This window comes from Antennarius striatus, chromosome 6, assembly GCF_040054535.1.
Source record: "Antennarius striatus isolate MH-2024 chromosome 6, ASM4005453v1, whole genome shotgun sequence".
NCBI lineage: Eukaryota > Metazoa > Chordata > Actinopteri > Lophiiformes > Antennariidae > Antennarius > Antennarius striatus.
This window is the reverse complement of record NC_090781.1, coordinates 9,678,436-9,694,741: the sequence shown is the minus strand read 5'-3', so window position 1 is coordinate 9,694,741 and position 16,306 is coordinate 9,678,436. Positions and strand designations below refer to the sequence as shown.

At 39.9% G+C, this 16,306-nt stretch overlaps 1 protein-coding gene and 1 pseudogene across 1 annotated transcript; both read right to left on the bottom strand.

Moving 5' to 3' along the window:
* Positions 1-2,566: 2,566 nt before the first annotated feature.
* On the bottom strand, positions 2,567-6,328 carry LOC137596892 (extracellular calcium-sensing receptor-like). Its single transcript, XM_068317683.1, has 9 exons — positions 6,219-6,328; positions 5,672-5,966; positions 5,441-5,527; positions 4,950-5,219; positions 4,590-4,796; positions 4,192-4,461; positions 3,812-4,039; positions 3,569-3,692; positions 2,567-3,465 (listed from the first exon to the last, which is right to left on the bottom strand). Exons 1-9 carry the CDS (start codon positions 6,326-6,328, stop codon positions 2,567-2,569), a joined length of 2,490 nt encoding a protein of 829 aa, XP_068173784.1.
* Positions 6,329-10,524: 4,196 nt separating this feature from the next.
* Positions 10,525-15,965, bottom strand: LOC137596821 (extracellular calcium-sensing receptor-like; annotated as a pseudogene).
* Between the last annotated feature and the right edge of the window lie 341 nt (positions 15,966-16,306).

Below are 16,306 nucleotides of genomic sequence, written 5' to 3'. Positions count from 1 at the left end.
CATACAGGTCCTGCACCGCTGTAACATATGTCTCTGCCACTCCACACTTCCTCATACAATATTACAATTCGTCTCTGGACACCCTGTCATAAGCTTTCTCCAGATCTACAAAAACACAATGCAGCTCCGTTTGGCCTTCTCTGTATTTCTCTATCAACATCCTAAAAGCAAATACTGCATCTATAGTACTCTTTTTTGGCAAAAACCATACTGCTGCTCACAAATGCTCACTTCTACCCTTAGTCTAGCTTCAACTATTCTTTGCCATAACTTCATTCTATGGCTCATCAGCTTTATTCCTCTGTAGTTGCCACAACTCTGCAGATCTCCCTTGTTCTCAAAAATGGGCACCAACACACTTCTCCTCCATGCCTCAGCCATCTTCTCACTATGTAAGATCCTGTTGAATAACTCAGTCAGAAACTCTACTGCCACTTCTCCAAGACACGTCCATACCTCCACAGGTATATCATCAGGACCGAGTGCCTCTCCACTCTTCATCCTCTTCAATGCCCTCCTCACTTCATCCTGACCAATCTTTGTTACGTCCTGGTCCACAGCAGTCACATCTTCTAGTCTTTGTTCTCTCTCATTTTCCTTGTTCATCAACTCTTCAAAGTACTCTTTCCATCTTCCCATCACACTACTGGCACCTGTCAATATGCCTCCGTCCCTATCCTTAATCACCCTAACCTGCTACACGTCCTTCCCATCGCTGTCTCTCTGTCTTGCCAACCGGTATAGATCAGTCTCTCCCTCCTTACTGTCCAACCTAGCATACAAGTCATCATAAGCTTCTTGTTTGGCCTTTGCTACCTCTACCTTCACCTTATGCTGCATCTCCCTGTACTCATGTCTACTCTCCTCAGTCCCCTCAGTGTCTCACTTTCTCTTAGCTAACCTCTTTCTCTGTATACACTCCTGTACCTCCTCATTCCACCACCATGTCTCCTCATCTACTTTCCTTCCAGATGACACACCAAGTACTCTCCTACCTGTCTCCCTGATCTCATTAGCTGTAGTTTACAAGTCATCTGGAAGCACCTCCTGGCCTCCCAGAGCCTGTTTTAACTCCTTCCTAAAAGTCATGCAACACGGTACCTTTTTTAGTTTCCACCATTTTGTCTTCTGCTCTGCCTTTGCCCTCTTCATCTTCCTCACCACCAGAGTCAACCTACAGACGACCATCCTATGCTGTTTGGTCACACTCTCACCTACCACTATTTTGCAGTCACTGATCTCCTTCAGGTTACACCGTCTACACAAGATGTAGTCTACCTGTGTGCTCCTACCCCCACTCTTATAGGTCACCCTATGTTCCTGCCTCTTCTCGAAGAAAGTACTTTCAATAGTCATTTCCATCCTCTTTGCAAAGTCAACTACCATTTGTCCTTCTGTGTTCCTCTCCTGGATACCAAACCTGCCCATCACCTCCTCATCACCTCTGTTTCCTGGACCAACATGTCCATTGAAGTCTGCACCAATGACAATTCTCTCACTTCTAGGTATGCTCTGCTTCACTTCATCAAAGTCCAGCCAGAATTTCTCCTTCTCCTCCAGCTCACATCCTACCTGTGGAGCATACCCACTAACAAGATTGAACATCACACCTTCTATTTCTAGCTTCAGACATCACTCTATCCGACACTTTTTTTTAACCTCCAGGACATTCCTAACAAAATCCTCCTTCAAGATAACTCCTACTCCATTTCTCTTCCCATCTACACCATGATAGAACAACTTGAACCCTGCTCCTAATCTTCTAGCCTTGCTACCTTTCCACCTGGTCTCCTGGACATACAGTATTTCTACCTTCCTCCTCTGCATCATGTCAACCAACTCTCTACCTTTTCCTGTCATAGTTCCAACATTCAACGTCCCTACTCTCAGTCCTATACTTCTGGTGTTCCTCTTCTCGCTCTTCATGCGAACACACTTTCCTCCTCTCCTTCTTCGACCAACAGTAGTCCAATTTCCACCGGCGCCCTGTAGGTCAACAGCACCGATGGCGGTCATTGTTAACCAGGGCCTCGACCGATCTGGTATGGAAGTCATAGGTATGATTCGCATCTTTGATTTGTCAAAAGTTTTATGCCGGATGCCCTTCCTGACGCAACCCTCTGTATTTATCCGGGCTTGGGACCAACACAATAAGACACTGGCTTGTGTCCTCTTGTGGCTACATTCTGTGTTTTTCTGTATATATATATATATATATATATATATATATATATATATATATATATGCGCGTGTCTGTTATGTGTGTGTAATGATAAGAAGCAGAGTGGAACCATAATTACCCCTACAGGGGACTAATAAAAGAATCTTTAATTTTATAAACTATATATGAAATACAAGAAATCAATGTGATGAAGCAAGAAATGGGAATAAAAGACAATGAAACCAAATACGTGTCTTCCAAAAAAAACTAATTTCTAATGTCTCCACAGTGAAAGATATTCCTAAATTTGAACATGTCAAGTAAAACACTACTATATAACAGTGCACTTATGCAGACATCAGGGTATGTTTTTCCTGTAACTGTTGCTCTTATAAAGTGATGGTTCATCTACCCATGATTCCTTTCTTTGTGTTCTTCTCTGGTCTTAATAGGATGATATAACATTTGGGTCCAAACAGTGCTATCAAGAGGCCAAAACTGGAAGCCAGGATGGCAAATACCTCCACTGCATCTGCATATTTGCCTGGAGAGTTGACATAAGCAGGGACAAAGGCAACCCACACAGCACAAAAAATCACCATACTGAAAGTGATAAGTTTTGCCTCATTGAAGCTGTCTGGAAGATTTCTTGCAAGAAATGCTAATAAAAAGCTGATAATTGCCAGTGACCCAATGTATCCAAGTAAAAGTGAAAAACCAAGTGTAGACCCAACAACACATTCATAAACTATTTTGTCATTATGGTATTGAGTGTTTTTATAGGGAACAGGTGACGCAAATACAAGCCAGACAGTGCAGATTGCTGCCTGGATAGAAGTAAGAACAATAACAGTTCCTCTCTGCTGCACTGTACCAAACCACTTCAGTATTGCTCCACCTCCCGGCTTGGACGCCCTGAAGACAGCAAGGACGACCATTGTTTTCACCAGAATGCATGACACAGATAAGACAAAGCTTATTCCAAATGCTGCATGTCTCAACTGACAGGTCCATAACTTGGGACGCCCGATGAACAGCAGAGAACACAGAAAACATAATTTCAATGACACCAACAGCAGGAAACTCAGCTCTGAATTATTTGCGCGCACTATGGGTGTATAGCGATGACAGATGAAGATGCCCAAGATAACAGCACACATAAATGTGCCCAGTAATGAAGCAGCTGTCAGACAGATACCTAAAGGCTCATGGTAGGAGAGAAACTCCAATTTCTTAGGTACACAGTGGTCACGTCGGGAACTGGACCAAAAATTTTGTGGACAACTGCTGCACATCAATGAATCTGACAAAAAAGACACAACGATGAGTTTCATTCTTGTTATTGGTGGTTATGGTATGCTTATTGAAAAAAAAAATCATAAAAATGTAAAAAATAAAACACCAACCAGTTTTGTTGCTGATCGTTCCATCCGAACATGGCATGCAGTCAAAACAACACGTAGGTTCCCCTTTCTTTAATGTCATGTGGGTACCTGGAAGGCAGCTGTTGCTGCACACTGACTGGGGCGACTGAGGACAAAAAAATGAGACTGGGGTTTCTGTAGATAGGATTGTTAATTTTTGCTCTTTTCTATTACAATTAATTGATAAAGTCACAAGTCTTATATCTATCTGAAGACAAGCAAAACCTTGTTTGATTCAAAGTTCCAGAAGATTTTGTCTTCATCAATTGTAAGTGTTTCACCCTTGGAGACCAAACTCTTCACCACACCCACATTCTGAACTTTAATTCTTCCATCAGGCAGCCAAAGCCAGTTCACAATATCATAGATTGGTAAAGCATCACCATTTTCATCAAATGACACTTGATCACCAAATGATGTATTAAAGTTGACTTTTTCCAAATAATGCAAAATCTGCAAATGAAAATGAGATAAAAATTTTCATGAAAGTTAAACATTTGATACTATATACAATATAACACTGTCAAAGTATTATGAAATAATATATAAAAACTTCAATTAAACAATTTTCAAAACATAAGTATATTGATTATAAATTATCTGACCTGCCATGGCTCCATCGTTTGCACAGTAGTACAGCTGTTCCCACTGAAAGGCCCTCTCCCTGGCTCACATTGCATCATGTCATTGAGCCCATGTGCCAGAGCATACACCGCTTTGTAAATATTATATTCAGGTCTCAGGTTAGAAAGATCCAAAAACACAGTCTCCATATTTTCAATGTCTTCCTCTCCAGTACAATATGGAATCCCATTTTCTGCCCCATTTTTGAGATCAAATTTACATTGAAACATGTATTCCCAAAATTGCTTCACCTGCAATGCAATTTTTATAAATTTAATAATGATATAAATAAAATATGGTAGCTATTATTTTTATCATTGTTTAACATTTTCAATGTGCTTTGAATACTTAACTTAAGATTATTTATGACATGACTTACTATGCTGTTTCCATAGTTGACACTGTCATTTTGGTAAGGTCTTATCTGTAATAGAAATTCCCTAAGCCCTGGCATTTTTCCTTGACGAATTGCAATTCCCAGTGTGCCACTGAGGTATGGCATGAAGTGGGGCGTCTGGAGCCCAGCAGCTGTGCTCCAAGCTTCACTTGCAATCCACTGTAGACCTGTAATATTCTGCCTTGCTACCTGTGTATAGCATCATAAGAAATATGAATATATGTACATATGTTTCAGACTTTTTAAAAATGTAATGTGCTCTTGTTTGAAATCATTATTTTGACTTATTTCAGTCATTTCAGTTCAACAGTTAAAAACTATAAGAAGTGTAGGTGATGAAACCTCTTCCATGAGATGAATAATGTTGAACTCATGTGCAAACACCATAACCACACGAGCTGTTGATGTCGTTACCACGTTCACAATCCTTTTTATTTCAGGTCTGTCACTTTCCCAGGGTAAAACTTCTACATAAGCCAGACAACCTCCACCAGAATGAGTCAGGTCAGACTCAAAGGAATGAGCAACATGGATTCCATAGTCATCATCACTGACCAGCAGGCCTACCCAAGTCCAGCCAAAGTGCTTTAGAATGTTAATCATAGCACGCACCTAAGTAAGCAGGAAGGTGAAAATGGATTATTTCATACTTAAGTTAATAAAACCCAAAAACAGACAGATTAATTCAAATTAGGGAGCTCTTACATGCACAGGAATTGAATGTAATACATGCTTTTGTTATGAGGTTTTCATATCATCAGGAACAATCTTGACAGGCATAGTACTTTAGACTGTCCAACACTCAAGCACTCAGTTTCATAATTGGTCTTTACCTGAAAGGCATCACTGGGAATTGTTCTAAAAAAGGATGGAAACCGCTGACGATCAGTCAGACAGGAACATGTTGCAAAATAACTCACCTACAATGAACCATGACGTATGAAGTCAATTTTCTCATCTCATTAATCAGCCAAAACATCTTCACATTTGTGAAGTCTATTTTTAATTTAAATGATACAAAATGATATATTCAAATACAACAATATAAAGAACATATGACTTACTATGGGCATTTTGTATAATCCTAGCACATCAGCAATGGCAACAGAAGGAGTAGATGAGGAATCACCCACTATTCCCAGGACTGGAGGGGTTCCCAAACAGTTGCTCTGCAGCAGAAACTGATTATCTTGACCATTGGTGAGTGATAATGCAGCACTTAATCCAACAATCAGTGTAAGGCAGTTGTCAAAAATACGGTATCCCAGAGTCACATTTGGAAGCATACTGGAGTCCTTGTTGATCTCATCAATAGCAAAGGCCATAGTCATGGCATACCTAAATCCTAAAATGTCAAAGCTAACATAAAATCAGCATACTTTAGCACTTAAAGTTATGAATAAATGAATATACAGTGTATATATATATATATATATATATATATATATATATATATATATATATATATATATATATATATATATATACACACACACACACACACACACATACATACACATACATATACATATACTGTATATACATACATGCATACACACAAACACATGCATAACACAATGTAACTTACATGTAATGTGTAATATAACTTACCCTTTGCACCTGTGCCGTTGTGGCTTTGAGGTAAAACTCCGCTTTGGGAAGTCAGAGGTATGGTGGACTTTAAATAGCCCACCAAGTACCACATCACCAGGTTTGTGCATTTGATTAAGAAAAAACCTTTTCCATAATTTACAGGAAGAGGTAAATGCAGCATCAAAATGGGTGGATAAGAAAAACACCAAAATAAGGTAGAAATATGAGGTGAAATTAATTTTAGTGTTAACCCCCATAATTTTGTTCCAACTTTTCCCGCTGTTACTGTTTTAACTCTGAAGTTTGTTGTTTTTATTGCATGCCTGTTATCACAAATGGTTCCACCCTGTTGTTGTTCATGTGTAACACCACCCATCAGGACATTTTTTAGTTCTCCTGATGGGTGGAGAAATAAATCTACCCAGCAGCAGTAGTGTGTGTGTGTGTGTGTGTGTGTGTGTGTGTGCGTGCGTGCGTGCGTGCGTGCGTGCGTGTGTGTGTGTATATTCTTTTAAATTTCGACTTTACCCTTCAGGGGTCGCCGCAGCAAATTAATTGCCTCTATCTAACCCTATCTTCTGTATCCTCTTGTCTCACACCAACTACTTTCATGTCCTCTTTCACTACATCCAGAAACCTCCTCTTTGGTCTTCCTCTAGGCCTCCCGCCTGGAAGTTCAAAACATAGCATCCCTCTACCAATATATTCACTATCCTCTGGACATGTCCAAACCATCTCAGTCTGGCCTCTCTGACTTTATCTCCAAAACCTCTAACATGTGCTGTCCCTCTGATGTACTCATTCCTGACCCTATCCATCCTGGTCACTCCTAAAGAGAACCTCAGCATCTTCATCTCTGCTACCTCCAGCTCTGTCTCCTGTCCTTTCCTCAGTGACACTGTCTCCAGACCAAACAACATCGCTGGTCTCACCACAGTTTTGTACACCTTTCCTTTCATTTTAGCTGAAACTCTTCTATCACAAATCACACCTGACACTTTCCTCCACCCGTTCCATCCTGCCTGTACACGCTTCTTCACCTCCTTTCCACACTTTCCATTGCTCTGGACTGTTGACCCGAAGTACTTAAAATCCTCCACCTTATTTGTCTCTTCTCCCTGTAACCTCTCTTCCACTTGGGTCCCTCTCATTCACTCACATGTACTCTTGTCTTACTGCGGCTAACCTTCATTCATCTCCTTTTCAGGACAAACCTCCACCTCTCTTGCTTCTCTTTCACCTGTTCCCTGTTCTCACTGCAGATCACAATGTCATCTGCAAACATCATAGTCCACGGGGATTCCTGTCTGACCTCGTCTGTCAGCCCATCCATCACCATCGCGAACAAGAAGGGACTCAGAGCTGATCCCTGTTACAGTCCCACCTCCACCTTGAACTCCTCTGTCACACCTACAACACACCTCACCACAGTCTTACAGTACTCATACAGGTCCTGCACCGCTGTAACATATGTCTCTGCCACTCCACACTTCCTCATACAATATTACAATCCGTCCCTGGACACCCTGTCATAAGCTTTCTCGAGATCTACAAAAACACAATGCAGCTCCGTTTGGCCTTCTCTGTATTTCTCTATCAACATCCTAAAAGCAAAGACTGCATCTATTGTACTCTTTTTTGGCAAAAACCATACTGCTGCTCACAAATGCTCACTTCTACCCTTAGTCTAGCTTCAACTATTCTTTCCCATAACTTCATTCTATGGCTCATCAGCTTTATTCCTCTGTAGTTGCCACAACTCCGCAGATCTCCCTTGTTCTTAAAAATGGGCACCAGCACACTTCTCCTCCATGCCTCAGCCATCTTCTCACTATGTAAGATCCTGTTGAATAACTCAGTCAGAAACTCTACTGCCATTTCTCCTAGACACTTCCATACCTCCACAGGTATATCACCAGGACCGAGTGCCTTTCCACTCTTCATCCTCTTCAGTGCCGTCCTCACTTCATCCTGGCTAATCTTTGTTACGTCCTGGTCCACAAGAGCCACCTCTTGTAGTCTTTGTTCTCTGTCATTTTCCTTGTTCATCAACTCTTCACAGTACTCTTTCCATCTTTCCGTCATACTACTGGCACCTGTCAATAGACTTCCATCCCTATCCTTAATCAACCTAACCTGCTACATGTCTCTCTGTCTTGACAACCTGTATAGATCAGTCTCTCCCTCCTTACTCTCCAACCTAACAGACAAATCATCATAAGCTTCTTGTTTGGCCTTTGCTACCTCTACTTTCACCTTACGCTGCATCTCCCTGTACTCCTTTCTACTCTCCTCAGTCCTCTCAGTGTCCCACTTCTTCTTAGCTAACCTTTTTCTCTGTATACACTCCTGTACCTCTTCATTCCACCACCATGTCTCCTTATCTACTTTCTCAAAACCATGAAAAACATAAATGCAAAGATGAAGTATTTTGTGAATAAAGGTTTTGACACTTTTCAATGGTTAACATGTGGTTTATGGGGATGTATTATGTTGAAGGTTTTCATGTCAATTGTCTTCATATTGCTATTGTTCTTTGCATTTTTTGTTTGTGTTCTTCCATGTATCACATTAATGGTGACCAAGATGATCTCCTCCAAGCATTATGTTAACAGAAATCCGGAGCAGGCAACATAATGTTTGATGGGAGCATTAGACATTCAGCATTAAACAGGGGGAATACAGTTTTTCTTGTCACTGCTTCTTTATTGTTTCATTGTTTCATAGTTAATCACTCATATACAGTATATCTTATTTAACCACATCACATATAACTTGAGGTTCTCATTACACCTGTGATGATTTTCTTGTAAGTTGGTCAATATGCAAAACATGTAACTGCCTACTACAACTATACAATGAAAAACTGCATGAGACATCAGAAACTTTGGAGAACTCAGCACACTGAGGGTCCGCTGGTGTCTCCCCTGTAGTATAAAACGTTAACTTGTTTTCTTGTGTCTTTGTGTGTGTCCGATTGCTTCACACAAAGGCTGTAGGAGTTTTATTTTCTAGATGACTAATGTATTCACATGAGGAAAAAGTGAAACTTGATATGACAGTGGGGTTTTACCTACGTCAAAATTAATCACAGTACTGTCACTTCAGGGTGGCACGGTGGCGCAGTGGTTAGCGCTGTCACCTCACAACGACCCGGGTTCGAGTCCCGCTCGGTGCGGCTTCCTCCCGCCTCCAAAAGCCTGCACTTCAGGTTGATTGGCCGGTCCCAAGTTGCCTGTAGGAGTGAGTGAGTGAGTGTGTGTGTGTGAGTGGTTGTATGTCTTTGTGAGTGGCTTCGCGGTGCACTGGCGTCGTGCCCGGAGTGTCCCCCGCCTCATGCCCTATGCCACTGGGATAGGCTCCAGCTCCCTGTGACCCGCTGCGGCGGCTGTAGCGGTGGTTATATGAAAATGACTGACTGTCACTTCAGCGTTTCAACTTGTCTCTCTCCCTATATATATATATATATATATATATATATATATATATATGAATGAATAAATACATATATAAACCTTATGACTCATGAAAAAAGAAAAAGATGAACAAATAACTGTCAAGCATGTTAGTCAACGCGTCTTTGACGTGGAGCTGTTATACATCAGAAAATAGCCGGTTTTAACTCCGTCCATTCTACATGTACATGTAGACATGGATCACATACGCTAACATCACACTGGCTTCGTCGCAGGGGGACGCCCCCTGGATGGAAAAGGTTTTGGTTACAGCGTCTATATGAAAACACAGACCCAGCGTTTTCAAAATACGTGACTTTGGCCGGCGTTTTCATCCCGGATATCTTCGCTGTCATGTAGACGAAAGATGTAACCACAACAAAAATTCTCGCTGGCTGATGCTTTACACCATATTGTTCATGTGATTCCTACTCGCAGATGCGTCTTGATTGGTTGGGTGGTAGTGGGTGGAGTTAAAACGTGACACCGTGAAGTTTTCAAGTGAGCATATTCAAATATATAGGTGGGGATATACACACACACACACACACACACACACACACACACACACACACACACACACACACACACACACACACACACACACACACACACACACACACACACACACACACACACACAAACACAAAATGAAAAATCGAAATAACAAAAAAATTGTGATTAAGCAAGAAATGGGAATCAATAATATTACAAGAAAATACACCCTTTCCGAAAAACTAAACTAATTTTCAAAGTTTTCTAGAGTGAACTATTTTCTTACATTTGATGATCTGATAACAAGAAGCACTCTCCCGAATTACAATGAACTTATACAGATATAGGATATCATTTTAACACAACTGTTGTTCTTATATAGTGGTGATTTATCTACCCATGATTCCTTTCTTTGTGTTCTTCTCTGGTCTTAACAGGATGATATAACATTTGGGTCCAAACAGTGCTATCAAGAGGCCAAAACTGGAAGCCAGGATGGCAAATACTTCCACTGCATCTGCATATTTGCCTGGCGAGTTGACATAAGCAGGGACAAAGGCAGCCCACACAGCACAGAAAATCACCATGCTGAAAGTGATAAGTTTTGCCTCATTGAAGCTGTCTGGAAGATTTCTTGCCAGAAATGCTAATAGAAAGCTGAAGATTGCCAGTGACCCAATGTATCCAAGTAAAAGTGAAAAACCAAGTGTAGACCCAACAACACATTCATAAACTATTTTGTTGTTGTGGTAATGAGCATTTTTATGGGGAACAGGTGACGCAAATACAAGCCAGACAGTGCAGATTGCTGCTTGGATAGAAGTAAGAACAATAACAGTAGCTCTCTGCTGCACTGTACCAAACCACTTCAGTATTGCTCCACCTCCCGGCTTGGAAGCTCTAAAGACAGCCAGTACGACCATTGTTTTTACCAGAATGCATGAAACACATAAGACAAAGCTTAATCCAAATGCTGCATGTCTCAACTGACAGGTCCATAACATGGGACGCCCGATGAACAGCAGAGAACACAGAAAACATAATTTCAATGACACCAACAGCAGGAAACTCAGCTCTGAATTATTTGCGCGCACTATGGGTGTATAGCGATGACATATGAAGATGCCCAAGATAACAGCACACATGAATGTGCCCAGTAATGAAGCAGCTGTCAGACAGATACCTAAAGGCTCATGGTAGGAGAGAAACTCCAATTTCTTAGGTACACAGTGGTCACGTCGGGAACTGGACCAAAAATTTTGTGGACAACTGCTGCACATCAATGAATCTGACAAAAAGGAGACAATGATGAGTTTCATTCTTGTTATTGGTGAATAAAATAAAAGAATAAAAAATGGTAAACAAAACAAATAAAAAACACCAACCAGTTTTGTTGCTGATCGTTCCATCCGAACATGGGATGCAGTCAAAACAACACACAGGTTCTCCTTTCTTCGTGGTCATGTGGGTACCTGGAAGGCAGTTCTTACTGCACACTGACTGGGGCGACTAGGAACAAAAAAACAACACTGGGATTTTAATATATAGGATAGTACATGTGGAGTCTTTTTATTAGCATTAACTTTTAAAGCCACAAGATTTAAAATAACTACAAAAAAGGAAAAAAAAACCTTGTTTGATTCAAAGTTCCAGAAGATCTTGTCTCCGTCAATAGTAAGTTTTTCAGCATAGGAGACCAAACTCTTCACCACCCCCACATTCTGAACTTTAATTCTTCCATCAGACAGCCAATGCCAGTTCACAATATCATAGATTGGTAAAGCATCTCCATTTTCATCAAATGACACTTGATCACCAAATGATGTAGTGAAGTTCACATTTTTCAAATAATGTAAAAGCTACAGATTAAAAAAAGATGAAAACTTTAATGAAAGTTAATGATTCAATCCAAGAAATATTATAACACTATCAAAATATTATGTGATAATATAAAACAAATTCAGTAAAAAAAATTCAAACATCAGCATTTTGATTACAAACTGATATCTAACCTGCCATGGCTCCATCGTTTGCACAGTAGTACAGCTGTTCCCACTGAAAGGCCCTCTCCCTGGCTCACATTGCAGCATGTTATTGAGTGCATGTGCCAGAGCATACACAGCTTTGTAAATGTTATACTCCGCTCTAAGGTTAGAGAGATCCAAAAACACAGTCTCCACATTTTCTATGTCTTCCTCTCCAGTACAATGTTCCACCCTATTTTCTGCCCCATTTTTTAGATCAAATTTACATTGAAACATATATTCCCAGAACTGCGTCACCTAAAATCCAATATAATATTAAGTTATAATAACAGTTACTATATAATAACAATTAAAGTTAATAATATAAATGTAAGAAATGGTAGTCATTATTTTTTAATCACCGTTATACATTTTTGATCAGCTTTTTTATATTAAACTTACAAGTATTTAATTTATGACTTACCATGCTATTTCCATATTTGACACTGTTATTTTTGTCAGGTCTTATTTGTAATAGAAATTCTCTGAGCCCTGGGATTTCTCCTCGACGAACCGCTATTCCCAGCGTCCCACTGAGGTAAGGCATGAAGCGGGATGTCTGGAGGACAGAAGCTGTGCTCCAAGCTTCACTTGCTATCCACTGTCGACCTGTAACATTTTGCCTTGACACCTGTGTATAGCATTTAAAAAAACAATGAATAGGTTAATGCGTGTTGAAAACTGTTGAAAAATACAATGAGCTTTGTTGACAAAAATTCCTTTGACTTCTTTCAGGCATTTCAGGACTATTGTAAAAACTATAAAATGTGCAGGTGACCAACCTCTTCCATTAGATGAATCATGTTGAACTCATGTGCAAACACCATAACCACACGAGCTGTTGACGTCTTTATCACATTTACAATCCTAGCGATTTTAGATAGGTCATTTTCCCAGGGTAAAACTTCTAAGTATGCCAGACAACGTTCACCAGAATGAGTCAGGTCAGACTGGAAGGAACGGGCAACATGGATTCCATAGTCATCATCACTGACCAGCAGGCCTACCCAAGTCCAGGCAAAGTGCTTTAGAATGTTAATCATAGCACGCACCTAAGTTTACAAAAAGGTGAGAATGAAAACACTTATTTCAAAATGCAATTTGCAACCAGATCACTGCAATGTAGGAAACTCTTACATGCACACACATTTCACAAAGGAATTCCATGTAATACATTCTATGAAGAACAATGCTTGAAAGTCTGCTGTACAACACTGCCCAGCCAAAAAAAGAGTTGCCACCCAAAAAAAAAAAGTCATGCACTCATATTTTGTTTGACCTCCTTTTAGGGTCTCCCTTTTAGCTTTGATTACGGCATGCATTCCCTGTGACATTGTTTTGATAAGCTACTCCTATATCACAAGAGTTACTTCCATCCAGTGATGCATTCTTTTTTCATCAAGATCTTGCATTGATGATGGTGCGATCTGACCGCTGGACAAAGTCATCTCCAGCATATCCCAAAGATTCTCAATGGGGTTAAGGTCTAGACCATGTGGTTGCCAATCAATGTATAATAATGTTGTCCTATTCTCCACAAACCACTATAGCGTTTTGGCTAGGCAGTGTATTTTACACTGCTTTAGACTGAAGCAGTCTGTCTTTTTATTGGTATTACCTGAAAAGTGTCACTTGGAATTGTTCTGAAGAAGGATGGAAACCTCTGACGATCAGTCAGGCAGGAACATGTAGCAAAATGACTCACCTTAAGAGAAGTTATGAACTGAATTTGAGCATCTCATGTTTATCAGCCAAAACATTTTCATATTTGTATAATGTATGTTTTTAAATGTAATGACACACAATGTTATATTCAAATACAACAATGCAAAGAACAGAAAACTTACTATGGGCATTTTGTATAATCCTAGCACATCAGCAATGGCAACAGAAAAGGTAGACGAAGCAACACCCACAATCCCCAGGAGTGGAGGGCTTCCTAAACAGTTGTTCTGCAGCAGAAACTGTTCATCTTGACCATTTGTCAGTGATAATGCAGCACTGAATCCAACAATGAGTGTAACACAGTTGTCGAACAAACTGTATCCCAGAGTCACATTAGGAAGAATAGTGGTGTTCTTGTTGATCTCATCAATAGCAAAGGCCATGGTCATGGCAAATCTAAATCCTGAAATGTCAAAGCTAACATAAGAAACATCACTTTTTACTACTAATTATTTATATGTGTGTATGTGTGTGCATGCGTGCGTGTGTGGCAAAAAACATTTTTTATCTTCTTCATCTATCTTACCTTTTGCACCTGTGCTGTTTTGGTTTTGAAGTAAATGTCCATTTTGGAAAGTCAGACTCATGGTGGACTTGAAATAGCCCACCGAGAACCACATCACCAGGTTTGTGCAATTGATTCAGAAAAAACTTTTTCCATAATTTACAAGAAGAGGTAAATGCAGTATCAAAATGGGTGGATAAGAAAAACAAAATTAGGTAAACATAGGACATGAAATGCATTTTAATGTTAACCCACGTCATTCCCTTCGTACTTTTTGAACTGCAACTGTTTTCACTATAAGGTTTGTTGTTTTTATTGGTGGCCTGTCATCATCATTGGTTCCACCTTGTTGTTGTTCGAGATTTACCACCACCCATCAGGGCATGGGATTTGTCGCCAGCTGCTTTCAGTTATTTTAATATGAAATACTACAATGCCACAAAAGCAAATACAAGTACTAAAATAACCAAATAATATCACCTGAATGTTCATCTTTTTTATATTGATAGTTGATTTGATGTTGTGGTGAGAGTGTTTTATCCAGCAAAATACCAAAATAAAATTAAAGTACAAAGAGGATGGTTTACAGCCAAAACGGGAATTATTTTATTGATTCTCAGATCATCAGTACAGATCAATCGGGAACAGCCACTGGACTTCAGGTCTCATGACCTTTTTATACCCGCTGGTCCCCATTGTTGTGTGAGAGGTGTTGCAGTCTTTTCTCGGGAAAACAGGGAATATTAAATTTCCAGGCAAACATCCAAATCCAAGTAAACATTCAGTGTCAAGATGACCCGCTTCCTTTCTCCCTATTTTTTTGTTCAATTTGGTTATTTGCTGCCAAACTTAAAAATGTGTTTCCTCTGATTTGAAGTGTGGCCTGAGCATGCATTATTTTGCTTCCACATAATCCCTCCTCTTTATGAGACTATCATAAACTACTCGTCAAAATAATGTAGGGTGAATCAGCACGTATGTATGTGTGTGACTAGGATTGGTGGCGCTGTAATTTAAGGTTAAATATATGGTTGTGTGAACTCTAAACATAGTGATAAGTGGAAAAAAACCCATTCCATTTACTTATATATGAACTTAACATGAATATATTAACATAACTGGTCATCTGTTACCATTCCACTGATGGGGTTGAAAAACCTGGCGGCTGTTTTTAACCAGGAAAAGTCCCCCATCGACCCCCTTCCCGTTGGGCGACCTTAAACAATAAATCATTTTCCTTTATGGGACACAATATTGAATATAGAATATGCATATGTTTTTTCTTTTAAATATTAAGACATGAAATTGAATGCAAAATGATTAAAACAGAAGAAATAAAATTGATGAATAAACAATGGTTACACAGAAGAGTAAGAATAATGTCATAGTGATATCCTGGTGATATATCCGTATGTGGTTGTAGTGTATATCCATATCAGCCATTATCGATCGTTCTTTATAACAGTTCTTCCTCATAGTTGGAGATTGTGAACACATCTGGCATGTTCTCCCTCCTCTGCATCAGAAGAATTCTGCGCACCAGTTCGTCAGCCGTGAGCATACTTAGCATTTGCACTTCCTGTGTGTCCTTAAGGAGGTTCAGTCCTCTTGTCCATAGTTGTCACACATCATTTCCTCAGGATAGGCACAATGCAACATGTCAATTAAGAGAATAGTATCAGTATTATCAGTATAATTATCCTAAATTTAGCCAAAACGGCTCCCATTTTCCAAAAATTCCCTCTGGCCCATCCCACTTAATGATTCCACCCCTACCGTCTTGTGGTCATTTCCATTGTTAAATGGAGATTCCCAACAACTCACCTCAGTGTGTGATCCTATATGTATCTTACATGTTCACCCCAACTGCTGACCCCAACCCCCCCACAAAGGGATTTAGCA

What these genes read in the sequence shown, in the direction of transcription:
- LOC137596892 (XM_068317683.1), bottom strand. Translation starts at nt 6,328, where the DNA reads ATGCACAAACCTGGTGATGTGGTACTTGGTGGGCTATTTAAAGTCCAC. An exon ending in CAACGGCACAGGTGCAAAGG is followed by an intron (nt 5,967 to 6,218) that starts GTAAGTTATATT and finishes ATTTTATGTTAG; the next exon opens with CTTTGACATTTTAGGATTTA. An exon ending in GGAACTTTGAATCAAACAAG is followed by an intron (nt 3,693 to 3,811) that starts GTTTTGCTTGTC and finishes TTTTGTCCTCAG; the next exon opens with TCGCCCCAGTCAGTGTGCAG.